The sequence below is a fragment of the Austrofundulus limnaeus genome, unplaced genomic scaffold (assembly GCF_001266775.1).
Source record: "Austrofundulus limnaeus strain Quisiro unplaced genomic scaffold, Austrofundulus_limnaeus-1.0 Scaffold16, whole genome shotgun sequence".
Taxonomy (NCBI): domain Eukaryota; kingdom Metazoa; phylum Chordata; class Actinopteri; order Cyprinodontiformes; family Rivulidae; genus Austrofundulus; species Austrofundulus limnaeus.
In genome coordinates this window covers 657926-677884 of record NW_013952418.1, presented here as the reverse complement: position 1 = coordinate 677884, position 19959 = coordinate 657926, and the positions used below count along the sequence as shown (strand labels likewise).

The following is a 19959-nucleotide window of genomic DNA, read 5'->3' as shown; positions in this document are numbered from 1 at the left end:
CTTATCAACACAGACTGGCTTCATTCACTTCCTCCACTGCTGTATGCTAAAATAACTAGCAGACACTGCGCAGAACGTCGACGTCATTCAAAGCTCCTCCTTCTGTTTGCTGATTGGCCCAAGTAAAATAAACTACAAGCAGACACTGCGCAGAACATCAACATTCTGTTCTCTGATTGGCCCGGCTAAAAGTCTGCCAGTGAAATGCATCTCAATGGGAGAAGTCCCAGACGGAGCAGTGAAGGGAAACTAGAATTGAGCGGAGCTACGTAGGAAGGCAAGGGCCAGGCTAGTTATGGGCAGGTTAAAATAAAAATGTTTGACATAATTACATCTTGTGATTATTTGACATAAGTTTTACTTTTATACTGTAAGTGTATTTAATTTAGTTATAATGTAAATACAATACAAATTAAACCAAGATTTAGAATAATTATCATTTTGATCCATACACTGGTAATATCTGACTGGGCCTCGTGCCACTTTATGTTCAATAAATTGGGCCCCGAGGTCAAAAAGGTTAAGAACCCATGGTCTACTGCATATACCGCGCAGCCCTAATTTGAAATCTATTTTTATATTAGATTAAGTAATTTTTGAGGAGGGGGCGGGGCCTCATTGGTGGGCCGGACAGAAGTCACACACGGGCCAAATGTGGTTGAATATGGACAGAATATGTTGCTTTCAACAGCTAGTTATAAAATAAAGGCTCATTCATGCAGAGGGTTAAAGAACTAAAGTTTTTACAAAATGCTAATTGTTGCCTAAAAACACAATTTCTGAACATTAAAAAAGGAATGAAAACACGCCGGACCAAAGAGTCAGCGGTTAAACAAAGCTCCTACCTGCGACAGGTGGCAGGCTGGGTGGGAGGGCGCCTGGAGGGGGCACAGGGGGCCGAAGGTTGACGGGAGGCGGGTTCATGAGAGGAGGAGGAGGAGGGGGGAGTCCCGGAGGCGGAGGGTCCACGCCTGGGATGGGCGGAGGCTGGAAAGGCAGCATGTTGGGCAGGTTGACRTCCTCCACGACGACCGGGTCGCTGCCGTGGTCGAAGGGACACATGTCCCCCCGCATGCAGAAACCCTTCTCTGTTGAGGACACGCGTGTCAAACAACACAAACAGCTTTAAAAAGTCAAAACCCATCAGCTCCTCTTACCGTCGTAGTCGCGGCATCTCTTCCTGGGCTGGGGGGGCGGCCCCCGGCTGAAGAGGACCCGGTCCACGGGGGGCTCGGGACGGAAGTCGGACCAGCTCTCGTTGGTGCTGCTGCTGTGATGGAGGGTGGGGGCGATGACGGTGATGGTGCTGCTGAGCGTCGGCAYGGGGAAGTGCGAGGTGGCAGCGGAGGAAACCAGGGCGGCGGGGGCGTAGACGTCGCCGCTCCCCGACCGGTCGGCTCGCTCGTGGTCGTACTTCGGCTTTCCTGCATCCCGGTCTGTGAGGAAAACACATCAAACTGAGCCGAACATCTTTAAAGSGATCCATGATCAGCTGTAACATTTAACKTTTTCTGATAAACATTTATTTTAACTGTAAAATAAAGACTGTAAAATACTGTAGGCTGTTTAGTTTTGTAAATTTTAAAAATTTACTTTAACACGGACGGAGCCATTTTATTTCCACACAAAGCATTCTGGGTAAATGATGACGTAGATAGGTCCTCGGTGCGAGGCTGCTAGCGAGCTATATCCACCCTGAAGGTTAATCTTGGACAATATCTGATGATCGACTCTTTTAAATGAAACCAGAGAGCGTTGACAGAGAGGAGAAGGTAGAAATGACTCAGCCTGGAACTGAAAATATGGATGGAGGACAACAGAGCTGCTTCATGGAAGAAGAACCTCAGCTTAGCCTGTTAGCCTTTGCGCTAGCGCACAAATAAGCTAAACTGAGGTCCTTCATCCATATTTTCAGTTCCAGGCTGAGTCATTTCTACCTTCTCCTCTCTGTCAACGCTCTCTGGTTTCATTTAAAAGAGTCGATCATCAGATATTGTCCAAGATTAACCTTCAGGGTGGATATAGCTCGCTAGCAGCCTCGCACCGAGGACCTATCCACGTCATCATTTACCCAGAATGCTTTGTGTGGAAATAAAATGGCCCCGTTYGAGTTAAAATATATTTTTAAAAATTTTGTTTAAAAATTTACAAAACTAAACAGCCTACAGTATTTTTACAGTCTTTATTTTACAAAGTATATGTTTATCAAATAAAGTCTAATGTTACAACTAATCGTTGACCCCCACCCCCCCAAACGTGGTCATCAAAAACCCGCATCACTACCTCGACTCCTGCTTCTGGACCGGGTTCTGCTCAGACTACGGCTCCGGCTGCGATCCCGGTCCCGGTCCCTCTCTCTGTCGCGGTCTCGGAGACGCTCTTTGCTCCAGCTTCGGCTGCGACTGCGGCTGGGGGTGTAACTGCGGCTGCGGCCCCGCCTTCGGTTGTAGCGATCGCGGTACGAGTCCCTCCTGGGCGGGGGGCGGTCGTAGTCCCTCTTCCTGGAGCGATCGTCTCGTTTACGGTCATCTCCTCTTCTGAGATTCGAACAAAAACAAAAGCATTGATTAAAAAATACATTTAAGTGTTGAACRAGTGAAAAGAGGAAAAGTTTCAGCACCTGCCGTCTCTGCCGTAGCGAGAGCTGGACTGTGGAGGGCTGTGAGTCACTCGGCGAGAAAACTTCTTGTCTCGGTCCTCTTCCCGGTTTGGCTGCACCTGCAGAAAAAACAAACCGGTTATTGTCATATTTTTGTTGTTCACAGCAGTTTGCTCCAGGTTCTCTAGTTTCCTCTATTAAAAAGGAAACGTGATTTCTCCGGTTTAATAAAGGTGCATAAATCAAACTGCAGAGAGAAGCAGACTTCCAGTTGAGGAACTGAACTGGAATCCACTTGCTTCCTGTTAGCTGCAGCTTTGTGCTCGAAGATTTGACGTGTTATGGTGCGTTCACACCGAACGCGATTTCAGCTTCAAAATCGCAGCCAACGCTGAAGTCTGAAGCTTGTGCACTTTGAGGTCAGACGCAGGACAGTTGTTGAAGCGCAGCACGGCGACAGCCGCCCCGCCCCTCCCTCCTCTGTCGGGCTCYGTTTAATGTCGGACGAGGAAGTGGCTTTGCTTTATTTACAGACAGCCAGAACGTGTCACGTTCATCAGATAATTAATTCATAATTAATTCACCAGATAATTCAGAGAAGAGGCTCACAGCTGCTTTCAGGACTATTTTTTTCAGTCTGATGAGTCGCTGTCACGCATTGCTGCGGATCAGGACACGACTGCAGGCACTCATTTTAGCTAAAGAGCTCCGCTCCGTCTGTTTCAGGTTAGTGGACCTCATTCAGTAAACTGTCCCGTCGGGAAATATGTCGCTACGTCACACAGTGGAGTCTCTCTGATTGGTTGACGCTGCGCGTCGAGCTGCAAAAGTTCAGATTTCCCAACTTCAGCGATTTGGACGATTTGGACGATCTGAGCGTTCGACGCTCAGATCGTCCAAATCGTTCAAATCGCGCTGCTCTAATCGCGCTTGAGGCGCCGCAGAACTTCCCGACGTTGTTTGAAGCGCGTCCACCATAGACTTTGCATGTAAACCTGCTGCTCCTGACGCTGAAATCGCGTTCGGTGTGAACGCACCATTACCCGGGTATTTGACTCCGGCATGACAGATTTTGCAAACAGCACAGCTTTTATCACAGTCCTTGCAGCTTTCTTTATTTTAAAACCCGAAATGTGTCCACACCTCAGCTTTGAAAGCAGCGGGTGCCGGTCTAATCCGCTCAGATGCAACCATCGGTACTTATTGCTAAGGTTTACTCAAAATATTTGAGCTAGCATTATGCCCTCAGCAATGATTGGCACAGTTCTGCTAATCCACTAATAGCGGAACTAGCTTCTCATTCAGCAGAGTACATTTTTGTTAACTTTAGAAACTGCTAGCAGACTTATTAGCTTACACTAAATTAGGCTAAGCTAATTGTAGGTCTACTAAAAAATTCACAAGCAAGCACGTGTCAGGCACCGTCTGTGTAGCATGTAGCATCTTTAGCAGCTAAACTTCAAACTGAGAGCGTCAACAAGAAATAAAATAACTTTTACCAATATTTAAATCAGGGATTCTCAAACATTTTGGGTCTGGGGACCCCTTACAAGCAAGCACGTGTCAGGCACCGTCTGTGTAGCATGTAGCATCTTTAGCAGCTAAACTTCAAACTGAGAGCGTCAAAAAGTAATAAAATCACATTTATTTAAATAACAAATACAAAAATTGATACCTATAAAATACAGTAAAGAACATATTTTCTATTTGTTGTTTGACTAACATCAAATGATATTTATAAAAGTACAAACGCCATCAACGAAGTGCTTTTATTTTAAAAGGGTTAAACTGGAAGTATCACAAGTTAGACACAGCTACAACCCTGGTCTAGATTGGCAGATCTGCACAGACGATCCCACCCACCTTCAAATTAAACCAACAGAAAACTGACAGGTTTGTGTCAGTCCCCATTTTCAACTGGAAGGAGATGAAGACGGTCGTCTTAGCGGTTAGCGTTAGCTTCCTGTAATTTGTTTTTATCTGTTTAGCTTTAGCAGAGCTAAGATTCTTGTTTAGTGGATTAGTGGTTAGTTAAGGTAACCTTTCAGTTAGTTGTGCCCACCACTAACTCTCTGGCTCATCAGGAGTGGAGGAGCCAAACAGCTGCCAACTAACGGTCAAAGACTAACTGTTGGCATTAAAGTTTAAATCTTAGGGCTGAATTAAAAATCGATAGTGCTTTAATGAATCGTTGCACTATCAGGAAATTTAATCTTGCGATATTTCAGTGTAATGGTATTTTCCTACACCTCCGGCCCCCCATTCTATTTGTGAATACAAGCAAAAAGTTTGAGTGAGAATAATAGATGACCTCATCTTTCTTTGGCTCTTCCTTCTCAGCTTTGACCACAGGTTGCTCCTGCTGTGGGAGGTAGCTTTTGTTGTCGATGGCTTCGAACAGCTTATCCACAAACAGCTGGGTTTCTGAAAGAAAAAAAATCAAAGCCTTAATGAAGCGATGCCGGATGGGCAACACAATATTTATACTTTAAACACTAAAACGTGACAGTCTAAATGGAAGTCAAGTTTACCTTTTTGGAGAAATACATCTAACTGGTCAATACACAGGGCTTTCAGTTCCTTCTCACTTTTGTCCTTCTTCACCAGAGCAACAACATATTTGGCGAGGGCTGAAGGGTCAGCATCACATCTGGATGCAAAAACAAAAATTATCAACAGCTGCATAACAGGTTGATAAATGTTTAGTTGCTACGAATCTATCATTATTTGTAATAAGTGGCTATCCCACGTTATTATTATCCAGAAAATATGTTTGTACGCATTAATATAAAGCAGTTAATCAATGATTTACATGCTCAGTCTGTTTAGTTTACGGTCTAGCACACTTTAAAATAAGTAAATGAAGGCTCCGCGGTGTGTTGCTAATGCTAGCACTTACATGGGCTCGAGGGTTTCATACAGCCATGTTTTCAAAGCTTCGAGGTTTTCAATGATCATCTTAAATCCACTCCAACGTTCCCTCCTCCACCACAGTTGAGGCTGGCTGGGTCGACGCCGTGGATCAGATCAAACAAAAAAATAGCAAGAACCGGCGAAACTTTCCGATTCGGTTCTGCTGCTGCGCATTGATCCCGATGCTAGTGCCGTTAGCTGCCGCGCTAACGCAGGTTAGCGTAGCACGAGTCTTTCCAGGCCAGGATGCGCACAACGGGATTTCCCACAACCCTGTTTTTATTATCGAAATGCCAAGGACGCGAACGCTTTGTATCCTCGATAAACCCACTGACTTTAAGATTCAAGAGTGATTTTTATTTGTTAAAATCAAGCAGCGTCCACGTTTCAGTCGCTACTTCGTCGTTTTGAGTATTTACTTCCGCATGTGTTCTCGTTGCAAGTGTGCAGAAATATCGCGAGACAGTGGGGTTTGCCGTAGCTGTTGTCAATCAGTTTTTAAATAAAGTTTTGTGAAGTTCTCTTTCGAGGCGCCGAACAGAAATTTGAGGGACTGGTGGTGAGGCAGGTTGAATGTTTTTCTCTAAAAATATTTTGTTGTGATAATTTAATGTTGAAAATTAATAAATATGTCACAACTGAACATTTACAAGACAAACAAAAACAGGCGTTTGCCGCAAAAGTAAACAAAGAATATGAATTATGTCGTTTTTGCTAAATTTAGCATTTTAGCTTTTTATTGCTATTTCATATTTCTAGCTAGTCTTTCATGACTTTTATCTTATAAGACATAAGTAACTAATTTAGGCTTTTTTTCTATTTTTAGCTAGTATTAGTGTTAGTATTAGTTATTAGATAGTGGTTTGCTCTTTTTTTAGCTGCTTATTTGCTACCTTTAGTTAGTGTTTTGTTATTGTTAGCTAGCATGTTGCTACCTTTAGTTTCTAATAAGCCATTTAACCAGTCATTAGTTACCATTAGGCAGTGGTTTACTAGCTTAAGTTAATGTTTTGATAATTTTAGCTTGTGTTTTTCCTTTTTTAGCTAGTGTTTTGTGATGTTAGCTAGCATATTGCTACATGTAACTTATATTAGTCATGTTAAATCATCTGTTTCATTTAGGCAGTAGGGCTAGTTTTGTTATTTATATTAGCTGTTCTTTTGCAGATTTTACATAGCCTTTTGCAACTTTTAGCTTATAGCTTGCCTTTTTGCTATCTTCAGCTAGATTTTTGTGACTTTAACTAATCTTTTGTTACTTTTAGGTGAGGTCTGGTCCTTTTAGCTAGCTTTTTGTTGCTTTTTTCTTGCCTTTTGCCGATTTGAGGTCATGGTTTGCTCATTTAGCTATCTTTGCATTGCTGTTAGCGGTTCTCTTGGTTCTTCTTGGTTGTGTTTTGTTATTGTTAACTAGATTTTTGCTAATCTCAGCTTCTAAATTGTTTTGTAACATCCCAGGTTTGGTTTTTATGATGTAACAACTTTTTATTTACTGATAAGCTCTTTTTTTATTCATAATTTGATTTAAAAAAACAAGTGCATCTTGTGCTAAACCCGTGTTTTTTTTTTTTTTTTTTTGTTTTTTTTGTGGTTGTCGCTCATCACTTTTTAAGATTGAAACTAGTTTAGCCAATTTATTTTAAATGTTTGATCATTAATATTTAGCATCTTCTAAAGCATATCTAATAAGAGAAATACTTTTACTACCCTTTTTTTAATACACTGACAGTACAGTGAGAGCCGACGTTGTCCTCATAGGACAAAATTATGTATTTTCCAGGCACAATTCTATTCCACATCTGCATAACTATGTTACTTTCAGTTGTTATGAAAAAGTTGTTTATATCAAAAATATATTTGAATTTGCATCATAGCCTATCTTAACCCCTTGACATTTGTCTCTTCCTACCATTTCAGACATTCCCACTTCAGCATGTTTTCAAACAATGCAGAAGGGTGCTCTGTGGGGCGGGAGCTCTTCTGCAGGCTGAGCTTCAGGGAGGAGCTTTGTGTAAATAGGCGGAGCTTTGTACCAGGCAGCAAACGTTTAGGCAGCTCCACAGCAGAAGATTCAAGGATTTCTCAAACATGCATGAATGAGTCAAAGCAACACTTTTGATGACGGAATGACATTAGAACATGATATAAAGATCAAAACAGTATATTTTGCGTAATACCTTAGCTTTAATATAAAAATGACTACACAGAAGCTTGTAAGTAAAATTATAATTTTTATTTCCCAGTTTCACTGGAACTACAAACAAAAAGAGACAAAAGTGTCCATAAAAAACTAAAATATTTTTCCTTTCCGTGAACCCATTTCTCTCTTTAAACAACTTTACTTTTCAACAAACCATCCTCAACATGCAAGTTATTCTTACAAAAACAAAAAACAAACAGTAAAATACAAAAATACTCACTTTCTGCAACCCTCTGCACACAGGAAACATTAAGACAAACTTTTTGTTCTTTAAAAATTATTGTCGTACAAATATAAGCTTGCACATATTTTAATTCAGCTGCATAATTGTAGTTTGTGTATCCAGTACATGGATTAAAATCCTGCTTTAAAATAGTATTTAAAGAGTATTTGTACTGCTACAGAACAAAACAATGACTTCTAGTGAATTTGTTTCTCATATTTAGAGGAAAATATGCGATTTCACCAAAAACGAAATCATGTATGGAGATACTGTATTTCATCTTCTTACATCAAACAGGATGAATAAAAGATTAAAAAACAGCTGCAGTGGTTCTCACCCATTCATCAAACAGTAAAAACAGTGTTCATGGCTTTTTTTACACAGTTTTTGTGTCAAACAAACAGGAAGGACATGTCTGTCGTCTGAGTAAAAGGCTCTAAAGGTTTCTTTTTTTTCTTGTTTTGTGCCTCTCCTCTGCACAGATCCGGTGCAGCAGAACTCTTTCTGGAGAAGAATCTATCTCTCTCGTTGGATGAAGCTCAGGTTAACGGGGGCGGCGGGGCAGAGCAGCCCGTGAGTTTTGGCTTTAACCTCAGAGGTGAGAGGAGACACGCCGATGTGGAATTTCTGAATCAGCTGAACGCAGAGGGAAAAAAAAACGTAGGATTTTTAGATATTTGTTTTACCAAAGAAGCCAGAATGCAGACTTTGTTTTAGCTAATCCAATTCAAAATGGCTGCCACAGCTCTAAGTGTTCAGAAAACACAAAAAGGATAAAAAGTCTGTCATTTATACAGATATTAAGCTAACGTGTCATGGTAGTAGCATCCTCAACACAGACTCTGGGGACTAACAAACCATTCGTAAAATATGTTGGTACTTTAAACTAGTCTTTTACTATTAGCTTTTAGAAGGCTTTGAATTTGTTTTGCTACTATTAGCTAGTCTGTTGCTACATTTAGTCCACCTCGTTTTGTTACTTTTACTAGTCCCTTGCTATTTATAGCTTCCACATTTGTTTTGTTACCTTTAGCAAATTTCTGTTGTTCTAGCTACTAGCTTTTCTTTTGCTACTTTTAGCTAGCCTCTGCTATTTCAAGTTTCTAGCATTTATTTTGCTTCTTTCAGCTACTCTGCTATTTTTAGCTTATAGCTTTTTCTATCTATTTTTAGTTAGTCTGACATTTTTAGTTTCCACCTTTTGTTTTGCTACTATTAGCTAGTCTGTTGCTACATTTAGTCCACCTCTTGTTTTGCTACTTTTACTAGTCCCTTGCTATTTTTAGCTTCCACCTATGTTTTGGAACTATTAGCTAGTCTCTGCTATTTCTAGATTCTAGTTTTTGTTTTGCAAATTTTAGCTAGACTTTTGCTATTTTTAGCTTCCATCTGTTCTGCTAATTTTAGCTACTCTTTTACTATTTTTAGCTTCCACCTTTGTTTTGTTAGTTTAAGCTAATTCTGCTTTTTATGGCTGCTAGCTGTTCTTTTTGCTACTTTTATCTAGTCTCTGCTATTTCTAATTTCTAGCATTTCTTTTGTCGCTTTCAGCTAGTCTGCTGTTTTTAGCTTATAGCTTTTCTTTAGCTATTTTCAGCTAGTCTCTGCTATTTTAGCTTACACGTTTGTTTTGCTATTTTTAGCTAGTCTCTGCTATTTCTAGTTTCAAACTTATATATATATATACACACACACACACATTTTAGCTAGTCTCTGCTATTTTTATTTTCCACCCTTTTATTTGCCACTTTTAGCTAGTCTTGGCTGTTTCTAGCTTGTAACTTTTGTTTGTCTACTTTCATGTACTTACAAGAGTTCCTGTGTTTGTCAAAGTGGGTTAGCTGTGGCGGCCATCTTGAATTGGTTTGACCAATCAGATGTAGACACACATCCTGTGATGACAGTTTGATTGACAGCTCATAGTTACCCGTGCGAGAGCGAGGTGCATCTCCAGCTCTGCGATCCTCCTGCCGATGCAGCTCCTGATGCCGTGGCCGAAGGGAATGGAGCCGAAGTTGTCGACGCGGTCCGTCATGTCTTTGCGCACCCAGCGGTCCGGCTGAAACTCTGAGGCATTGGTGAAGTTCTCCTCGTCCCTGGATGTGGAGTAGTGGCACAGAGCCAGCTGGGTCTGAGGAACCACAGAGGACAGACGGGTTATTGTACGCCGAGCTCATTCAGATCAGATCAAAGAGACCTGAGAGAACAGCCAGACCGCCTCGGATCTGGTTTCACTTCCTTGTTTTCGGCTGACTCACTGGAAAGGCTTTTCTTTTGAGGCACCTGAAACGTCACTCAGACTTACCCCTTTGGGGATGAAGTATCCTCCCACCACCAGGTCATCCTGGGTAATCCGTCCGTTCCCTGGGAGGACCGGGAAGAGCCTGCACCCGGGGCGGGACACACAGAGACTGTTATTCAACAAGAGCACCAAACACAATGCTCACCTGAGGATAAACCAAACACAACGCTCACCTGAGGATAAACCAAACACAACGCTCAATTGAGAATAAATCACCTAAACACAACGCTCACCTGAGGATAAACCAAATACAACGCTCACCTGAGGATAAACCAAACACAACGCTCACCTGAGGATAAACCAAACAAACACAACGCTCACCTGAGGATAAAGCAACTAAACACAACGNCCTGAGGATAAACCACCTAAACACAATGCTCACCTGAGGATAAACCAACTAAACACAAAGCTCACTTGAGGATAAACCAAATCAAACACAAAGCTCACCTGAGGATAAACCAACTAAACACATTCATATATTCCTGATAATATTCGGCTGTGTGGGGCTGTTTCTGTTAAGAGTGAAGTCTTACAAACATAAACAGAACTGTGTTTAAAATTTTTTGTTAAATTAAAACAAGAATCTGTGCCAAGTGTTCCTACTTTTAGCTTCCAGTTAGCCTTAAGCTCATTTTAGCTTTAAGCACATTTTGGTTATTTTTGCCTTTGGCTTGTCCTCTCTTTCTTTTTGGCTTTAGCCAGTGTTCTGCTGCTTTTAGCCTTTAGCCACTGTCCAACGTCTTTTAGCTAGTATTCTGTCTTTTAGCCTACATCCAATGTCTCACTCCTTATAGCTAGAATTATCATTCTTTTAGCCTTTAGCCATGTTCCTGCTGATTTTAGCCTTTAGGCAATGTCATTTTAGGTAGTATTCTGCTTCTTTTAGTTTTAAACCATTGTCTTGGTGATTTTAGTCTTTAGCTAGTATTCTGCTTCTTTTAGCATTTAGCCATTGCCATGCTGCATTTAGACTTAAGGTAGTATTCTGCTGTTTTAGCCTTTAGCTAGTATTTTGTTTCTTTTAGTTTAGCCACTATTTTGCTTTTATTAGCCTTCAGACATCATCTTGCTGTTTTTAGCTTTCTGTTGCATTTAGCCTCTAGTTAGTGTTTTGCTGATTTTAGCCTTTAACTAGTATTTTGGTTATTTTAGCCATTATCCTGCTTCTTTTAGCCTCTAGCATCATCCTGCTGCCTTCAGCTTTAACAAACCCAGTTTTCAGCTTCTGTAGCAGTTTTTGTCATTCAAACTGAATCTTTGCAGAAAGTAGCTTGTGGGGGTTTTTTTTGGTGATTTTTAAGTGCGAGACAATTCCTTTTTTTTTTAAAACAGGGACAGTTGACAACCTGAGGTTTTATAGCTTTGAAAAAACTCTTTAAAAAAAACCAAAATGAAGTCAAAACACGAACCTGAGGGTCTCTTTTACGAGTCCTCTGATGAGAGGCAGACGGGGGACGTCGTCGGCTGTGGGGACCGCCCCGGGTCCCAGGGTCTGGGTGACCTCTGAGTGGATCTGCTCCTGGATGTGAGGGTGCTGCGCTAACAGGTAGCTGGCCCACGTCAGGGTGAAGGACGTCTGGAATGCAGACAACGAGATGTTTTAATAAAGACACGAGCTGCACCTCGGATTAAAAGGCGCTCGGCTGCGGCACGCCCRACAGCAACACGGCGCGGAACTCCTGAACCAGCTCCCCTGAGCAAGACGTTCCACAAGGCATTTATGGAACCCCAGCTCTGAAAACAGCTGTGGTTCCTTTAAACAGCAGCCAGTAAACGTCTAGGAACCGAGGAGACCGGGTCTGGAGGTCTTCAAGAGAATGTTGTCCTCTTCTGGTCTGACAGGATTCTAACTGTTCAACAGTCCTGGTCTTATTTAAAACTGGTGGATGCAGTTTGTAGTTTAGTATTATCTTGATGAAATAAGCAAAGACCTTCCTTAAAATAGATTTGTCTGAATGGTAACACATTGTTTTAAAGCTGTTTATACTTTTCTGCGTCTTTCCTGATGTGTAAGCTGCTCATGCTACAGCCACTAATGCACCCCCATACCATCAGGGAGGCTCTTGCTTTCTTTTTGTATATCATTTGGATCCGTCTGACCACAGAACAGCTCACCTCAGTCCATTTTAAATGATCTTTGGTTCAGAGAAGTTGGCAGCGGTTCCTACTAATTTTTATTTATTTTTTTCTGAAAATGGACATTCTATTTTGAAGCGCCTTGCAGTTGAAGGGAGCAGGAAACTCTAATAATCTCTAGTATCTTAATAATCTCTAGTAATCTCGTGGAAAAACCACCGCTGTCCTCATCGTCAGTCTCATCTTTCTCTTAAACCGAAAAAATATAACCCCGCAGACCTCCTTTTTGACTGAGGCTCAAAGTTATCTGACAAGCAGTAAAAAATCTACAGGAAGAAGAAAATAAAAAGAGGCGAAATTTGAATGGAGATTGGTGGCAATGAAGAGCCGGTGAGAGCAGGACTTTATTAATTAGATCTGTGACTTTTAACATGTTTGGATTTTATAGTTAGTGTGTAGTTTTGAATGTTTACTCTTCATTTTAGCCAGTTCTAGTGTGTTTTGAATCAAAACCATGAGCTAATTCTTTTTAAACAAGGAGAACCACAGAGGCCTGCTGAAGCAGAACGACAACATGTCTTATTTCTCTCCCCTCACTCTTGCAGTTAGACAAAATAAATATTTTCTCTCTGGATGGTTTTTTTACGTGAGAAGTACAGTCCTACAGCAACTTTTCACATTTTTTTCCACATAGAGGAACTCATCCTAATTTCACCCAAACCAATAGGTCAGCCTCCGTCTACAACATGGTTACGTGACAAAGTACCCGGCTGTTTGAGAATTTTACACGACCTCTTAGCCAACTTCCTCTTGACTCAAGAAACCAAATGAGACCTTTCCAATTTCAAATATGTGACTCGGGCGACGTTTTTCATCTGAATGACGTGACTAGATGAGCAAACACCAAGTTGACGGAGTGGAACATCTGCCTCCCCCTCCCCACGCTGGTTCCTCCAGCCCACTCACTTTCCCACTGTCCAGTTACACAACACAGATTTAACCAATGGTTTAAAAACTTATATTCTTGTTCTGTTCCACCATCTTTCTATAGACCCCCTCTCCCCCACTCCTCTACCTCCACACAACCTTCTTAATGTCAGCTGGCAACGACTCTCCTTGTCACAGCCAGAGAGGGTTCATAACAAAAGCTCAGGCCTCCATTCCTTACATCTCTTCCTTCACAATTACTCAGCAGACATCCAGCCCCCACTCTTTTCCTTCTGCTTGTTCCCAGCCCCCCCACCAATCACCTCACCTCTGCCCGGACCGTGCCATAACTCTGGCTGTGGCTAACGTGTCCTGACAGCTCCTGTGTGAGTGCAGAAAAGACCAAGGCACCAAAAGGTCAGGTAACGACCCAGCTGGGCCCGCCCCCCGCAGGGACGAGGCCAATTCAACAAATTAAACAAAAACACAGACACCCTTTTATCCCGTGGCCCCCGAACGCAGCACAAAAACACTCTATCCCCGATAATTATTAATCCCAGAGAACCCCAAACAAATTAGGCTGCAGCTACGAGCGAGCACGAACTCGTAAGAGACATCTGCAGACATGGTTCGATGATCCCACCGAGTCTGAGACCTGGGTCTGAGACTGAGACCTGAACCAGCTACAGGAAAGTTTTAAAGCATTCTGTACAGGCATGCATATCACCTGCCACCTTACCTAGCCCCAACCCAAGTGTCAGTTTTATGCTCAAGACTTTCAGCTACTACCCCACCAAAATTTAGCTCAGTATTTGTAAATCTTATTGAACAACTAAAAGCTAAATGTAGCAAAATCGAAGTGATTAGCAAATTTAGCAAAATCTTTATAAAAAGCTAAATAAAATATAGCAAAACCGCAAGCTAATGGCTAAGAGTATTGCAAAACAAATTGCTAGACACTAACAATGTACCAAAGCTAGTAGATGTAGAATGTGCAAAAATCAATAAGGCTAAGAATTACAAAACCAACAGCTAAAAGCTAAGAATAACAAAACCAACAGCTAAAAGCTAAGAATAACAAAACCAACAGCTAAAAGCTAAGATTAACAAAACCAACAGCTAAAAGCTAAGAATATAACAAAACCAATAGTTAAAAGCTAAGAATATAACAAAAACAGCTAAAAGCTAAAAATATAACAAAACCAACAGCTAAAAACTAAGAATATAACAAAACCAACAGCTAAAAGCTAAGAATAACAAAACCAACAGCTAAAAGCTAAGATTAACAAAACCAACAGCTAAAAACTAAGAATATAACAAAACCAACAGTTAAATGCTAGGCGTGTAGCAAAACCAATAGCTTAAAGCTAAGCATGTAGCAAAACCAATAGCTAAAAGCTAAGTATGTAGCAAAACCAATAGCTAAATGCTTGAAATGTAAAAAAATCTAACGATAAATGACAACAATATAGAAAAACCAATATCTAAAAGCTAACAATGTACCAAAGTCAATAGATAACAGCTAAAATATGGCAAAACCAATCTCTAAAAGCCAAGAATAACAAATCCAATAGCTAAAAGCTATAAATGCAGCCAAACCAACAGCTAAAAACTATAAATATAACAAAAACAAAGAATGTAGCAAAACAAACACCTATAAGCTAAAAACATAGCAATTCGAATAGCTAAAAGCTAAGGGTAAAGAAACAAATAGTTAAAAGATAAAAATCTAAGAATGTAGCTAAACCAATAGCTTAAAATTAAAAGTCTATCTAAACAAATCTTTAGATGTTAAGAATATATCAAAATGTGGCATTATGAATTAGTTCAAAAATAATTAGCTAAACTTTAGCTAAACAGTAATAAGGATCGTAGGAAAACAAAAAGAGAATGTGTTCTGAATCAGAATTCAGGGAGAAGAATCAATTCAGAACCAAACGGTCAAAACAGCAAAAAGTGTGGAAAAGTAGTTTGAAAGCATCAAAGAAACTTTCACTCGGAAAAACAGCAGTGCTGACTCAGCACTTCCTCAGTAAGGTCGGTTTAGGTTGGTCAGATTATGTTAAAACGCTTAGCCTGGAGGCAAGGAAGCGCGCAGACATTTGGGTTATAGAGGCACGTCTTCATTTTAGGTTTCATATAAATCCATCCCATCGTGACCTTCTGCTGAAACTTTCCCCCGACCACATGGTTCAGCAAACCTGCAGCTTTAATTAACCCTGCAGCTGGGAAAACGTTACACACACACAGATGTTTGGCTGAAAAAACAAACGGGAACAAAAAGACCCCTGTGAGGACCTAACAGACGAGGACAAATGAGACGAAACCGAATCAGAGTGAGAATCTGTCAACGAGACGCTCCGTAACCTCCCGATTCATCGCGCTGACCCCACGCTGGCACAGATGTGGTGCCGGTAACCTAAGCTAGGAAACTACACAATCACACACACACACACACACACAGACGTCTCTCGCTCACCGTGTCGACCCCGGCCAGCAGCATCTCCGTCACGTTGGCGTAGATCGCCTCCAGGCTCATCTCCATCGTACTGAGCATGTGCGTGAGCAGGCCCCCCTTGACCTCCTCCCCCCGCTGCAGCTGGGCCTTGATCGACGAAAACCTCTTGTCGACGTGAAGCATGGCTAAAATTAAACAAAACGGAAATGGAGCAAAAAAACAGCTAAAGACTTAAAAGACTCAAAATGTTAGCAAAAAAGCTAAAGTAATTAAACAATAGCTAAAAATTAATTTTGCAGAGACAAAGAACTAAAAGTAGCAGAACAGTGGCTTCTATATCAATTTAGCTTTCAGCTAAACAGTACCTAAAGTATTATTGAGGCAAAGTTCTAGCCTAACTGCTAACATAGCAAAAGGCTAGCTAAAAGCTAACGTAGCAAAAACCAAGAAATTAAAGTTAGTTGAATATAAGAAGCCAAGCACTAGCTGAACAAGGCTTAAAAAGCAAAATGCTACATTAATTACAAATAGAAAAATGGTAGCAAAAAGCTAAAATTGGAAAAAATGCATATGTGGCCAAAGCTGTGCCGTTAAAACTAAAAGAAGCAGGACACTAGCTAAAACCTAAACTAAACATAAAAAGAAACTAAAAACTTGGTTAAATCTTGAAGATCAAACAGAAAACTGAGCCAAACTAGAACAGAAACAGAGCCGTTTGTTGTTTAAGTAAAACACCTACTGAAACTGAAGAGACCATCCCAGGAGTCGCAGAATTCCTCCCAGGGTTTGGGAAAAAGGGGGCGGAGCCACTTGGGGATGGCGCCAGCATACATGGTGGTCTTGAAGGAACTGAACATCAGGTGCAGGGCAGCGATGTAGTCTTGCGTCTCCTTGGGGATCTCATTTTCCAAACAACCGAGTCTGCACTCGAACAAAATGGACGCCACACCTGTGAAGACCCCGAAGAGAGAAAATTTAAATTTCTCTTCGACGTGAACGCTGAGTCAGCATTCAGAATATTATTTTTTATCTTTTTTCATTACGTTTTATGGAAACGGCAGACTTTTTCAGCTGTTCAGGACCTTTCAGCTATGACAGTTTTGGCATAACTTTATTTAAATTGTTTGTTTTTTTCTATAATGCATTAGAATTTCTTCTATTATTTAAAAGTCTTTTTAAAGTCTACCTCTTTATAATTAATCTGTTTGACTTTTGAGCTACTTTTTGGTCTTTTAATGTCTCCTCTAGCTTCCTTTTTGTCTTTTAACGTGTTGTTATGCAACATTTTTGTCTTTTAATGTCTTCTTTAGGTTCCTTTTTGTTAGGTTATTCGTCCTTTTTCTCTGGTCAAACATGGTTTTGTGTCTTTTTTATGCGTCCCTGTGCAAACTGTCTTTTCATGTCTTCTTCTGATAAGTCCGTCTCTCTGCCTTCCCTCTGGTTCATGAGACGTTTGGCTGACAGACAGACTCGAACACACAAGCACAAACACCGTCGCCCGTCTCTCAGCTCTGGGGCGGCCGGACGTTCACCAACCTTCCATGGCGTATTTGAAGAAAAGGTCGTTGACGTTGGTGACGGTAGCGCCGTCGGGCTGCTGTGCTCGCAGGTGGAGCACCCTCTTGACGAGGTCGTCCACCACCTGGTTCACGTCGTCCGAGAAGACGGCGACGTCTCGGGGACGCATGATGAGCTGCCTGAGGACGCTGCGCATCTTCAGCCAGTCCTCGGCCTCACTGTGAAACAAACACGTCAGACCCAAAAACCAGGATGAGATCATCTTATCTGCACTAATCAAATGAGAAGAATTTCCTGTAAGGAGCTTAAGGTCAAAGGTGGGGGCGGGGGGGGGGACGACTCACGCTGAGATGAGGCCGGTGGAACGGCCCCTCCCATCTCTGTACTCCTGCCAGGACTCCATGTTGGCTCTCTGAGGGGCCACGCCCTCGGCCCGTATCACCTCGGCCACCAGGTCCCGATCTGCAATGGAGACCACCAGCTGTGGTCCGAAGTGAGACTTGAAGATCTTTCCGTATTTCATCCGGTGCTCCATCTGTAAGAGACAGCGTCCGTTTAATCTGAATTTACAAAACTTTAAGAAATTAAAAATGTATTTATAGCAGCTAAATCCTTTTTTTTCTGTTGGGCCTCAATATTTTATAAAAAAAAAACAAAAAAACAAACAAACTCAAGAGCAAGTCCTAAAAACCAGGTGGGGCGGAGCCACAGGGGTGGCAAGTACCGCCCCTGGCACCTGGTTGGCCACCTCAGGTGCTACCCCCGAATGATTGACAAGTGGGTGGGGATTTTGTATTTTGAAGATTGTTCTCTGATACAACTGTACTTTATACATTTTCAGCTGTGTATTTAAAAATGGCTGAATTTTAGCAATTTGTAGAATTAGCATTGCTGGTTAGCTTAATTTGGGATTAGAATGGACAATTAGCTACTCCACAACAAATTTAATTTCAATAAATCTTAAAATGACTGAAATATAGCCTTTTAAAGTTAGCTGTGGTGGCTATCTTGAAATTTTGAACGTTTTTGGCTACTTCTATGCAAATCTTCAGCCTCGTATTTCTAAAAGTGGCTGAATAATAAATTGTGACTAGCATTCAGCATGTTTCTTGGATCATTCTTACATACGATCGCACAAACTTTCAGCTCAATATTTCATAAAACAGCTAAATTAAAGACATTTTGAAGTAGCTGTGGCGCCCATTTTGAATTTTCAAATACAGTGCTTATTTTTATTTGTATGTGCCCCCTCTATAAAACAGATTTTAGTGTCAAAATCAAATCAAAATTTGATAGTGTAATACCGATTTAATAAAATATTGTGTAAAATAAGTGATTGAATAAATATTCACCCCCTTCACAGTAAGTTAGCCAGGTTTAATATTTTTTCCATAGTTTTACGTGTAAAAAGTACTTTTTAGATCTTTTTACTGATTAAAGTTGACAAAAGTCAAATTTTAAGTCGGATTTTTCATACTTCATTTGTCTAGGAACAACTTTTACACATTTTTTGTAGCAAGTTCTAAAGTTTAATAAATAAGGGAAAAAAGGAAAAACTCGCTCCTGGTGCGCTTTTTACGCAACAGTTACGCGCAATAACCTGATCTGACGCACAGACTCGGAGTCTGTTTGGGAGGACAAAGACCCGGTTTTTAGTTTAAAACCCGGACCCAAATGAGGCGCAGGGAGGTTTTTATTCTTACCTGGATTTCATGGATCCTGCTGAAGCCGTCTCTCCAGAAGAACTCGACCAGGTTGGAGAGCGTGCCGGGTCCGGGCATCTCCTTCAGGCTCTTGATCCGGGTCTCCTGGGACGTGGACTGGGCTTTGTCACGGACCTCCTCCGCCACCGGTGCCATCAGCCTGCCGGGCATGGCCTCCTCTCCGGTGGCGGGGATCTCCAGAGCCTCGCTGGCCGCGGACTTGTGCAGAGCGCGCGGAAAGAGCCCCAGCTGCTGGGCTGGGAAAGTCCTCCAGCACTTCGTGAAACCGTTCAGCACCGCCATGGTTGAGCTGAGGTTAGGGAGAGTCTGACGGGACCTGGAGGCGCACACTTCCTCTCTGCAGACGCATCTTTGCGGATGGCTTTTAAACTCAGCCTCGGTGGCTCCGGGTTGGAGGATCCCTTCAGGACAAGGGAGGGGTCTCAGCTGGATTCGGCTGTGGGCGTTCCCCTCCCCAAAAGAAAAAAAAATAGAAAAAGGATGTTGGAGTCCGTGCTTTGGTTGCAAAACAGGCGCAGAACAACGTGCCTGGTCATCAGTTACATCACATAATAATCAATTAAAGAGCGCGTGTGCACGTGCGCACGTGCGCAAACCTATCCACACGGTGGCCTGAAGCAGTCCTGAGTCTCTGAAAACTCTTGTGAAAAAACACTGCACACCCAGAAATCAGGACTGAAGCAAGTGATAAAAGCCACACAGATGGAAAGAAACCGGAAACATTAAAGATTCAAAAAATCAAAACCTTTTTCGTATTTAAAAAAACTTGAAAATTATAATATTGTCTAAAGTATTGTTTTGTTGTAATTTTGTGTGTTGAGTTACTTTCACTGACTGTGAACTTATGAGTTGGTTGATTTATTTTGCGAGTAGAGGCAGATATACTTCTTTCTGCTCCTTTTCATTCATGACTTCTTTTTAAGTTTAGTTTTGTTTTCCTTGACATTTTGATTGTTTTATTTTATTTTTCATTTCTTTTTTTTTTAATTTCTTTTTTATTAGATGACTTGTTTTTATTC

The 19959-nt window shown here is 41.4% G+C and overlaps 2 protein-coding genes across 2 annotated transcripts in view; both read right to left on the bottom strand.

Moving 5' to 3' along the window:
* Positions 1-5944, bottom strand: part of rbm26 (RNA binding motif protein 26) — a gene marked incomplete in the record, with an annotated part of 15001 nt that extends 9057 nt beyond the window's left edge. Inside the window, 7 exon segments of the mRNA XM_014003020.1 lie at positions 846-1088; positions 1158-1436; positions 2284-2537; positions 2621-2718; positions 4911-5023; positions 5131-5249; positions 5499-5944. Coding sequence (XP_013858474.1) covers positions 846-1088; positions 1158-1436; positions 2284-2537; positions 2621-2718; positions 4911-5023; positions 5131-5249; positions 5499-5557 — 1165 coding nt within the window.
* Positions 5945-7730: 1786 nt separating this feature from the next.
* On the bottom strand, positions 7731-19778 carry cyp27c1 (cytochrome P450, family 27, subfamily C, polypeptide 1). Its single transcript, XM_014003018.1, has 9 exons — positions 18920-19778; positions 17561-17751; positions 17235-17434; positions 16438-16647; positions 15720-15883; positions 11647-11813; positions 10241-10319; positions 9863-10066; positions 7731-8571 (listed from the first exon to the last, which is right to left on the bottom strand). Exons 1-9 carry the CDS (start codon positions 19220-19222, stop codon positions 8452-8454), a joined length of 1638 nt encoding a protein of 545 aa, XP_013858472.1. The 5' UTR covers positions 19223-19778; the 3' UTR covers positions 7731-8451.
* Between the last annotated feature and the right edge of the window lie 181 nt (positions 19779-19959).

Excerpts from the sequence above, each read along its gene's own strand:
- cyp27c1 (XM_014003018.1), bottom strand. The coding sequence starts at position 19,222 with ATGGCGGTGCTGAACGGTTTCACGAAGTGCTGGAGGACTTTCCCAGCC. Across the intron at positions 15,884-16,437 it reads GGATGGTCTCTTCAGTTTCA|CCATGCTTCACGTCGACAAG; the intron begins GTAGGTGTTTTA and ends GTTTAATTTTAG. Across the intron at positions 10,067-10,240 it reads GATACTTCATCCCCAAAGGG|ACCCAGCTGGCTCTGTGCCA; the intron begins GTAAGTCTGAGT and ends GTGGTTCCTCAG.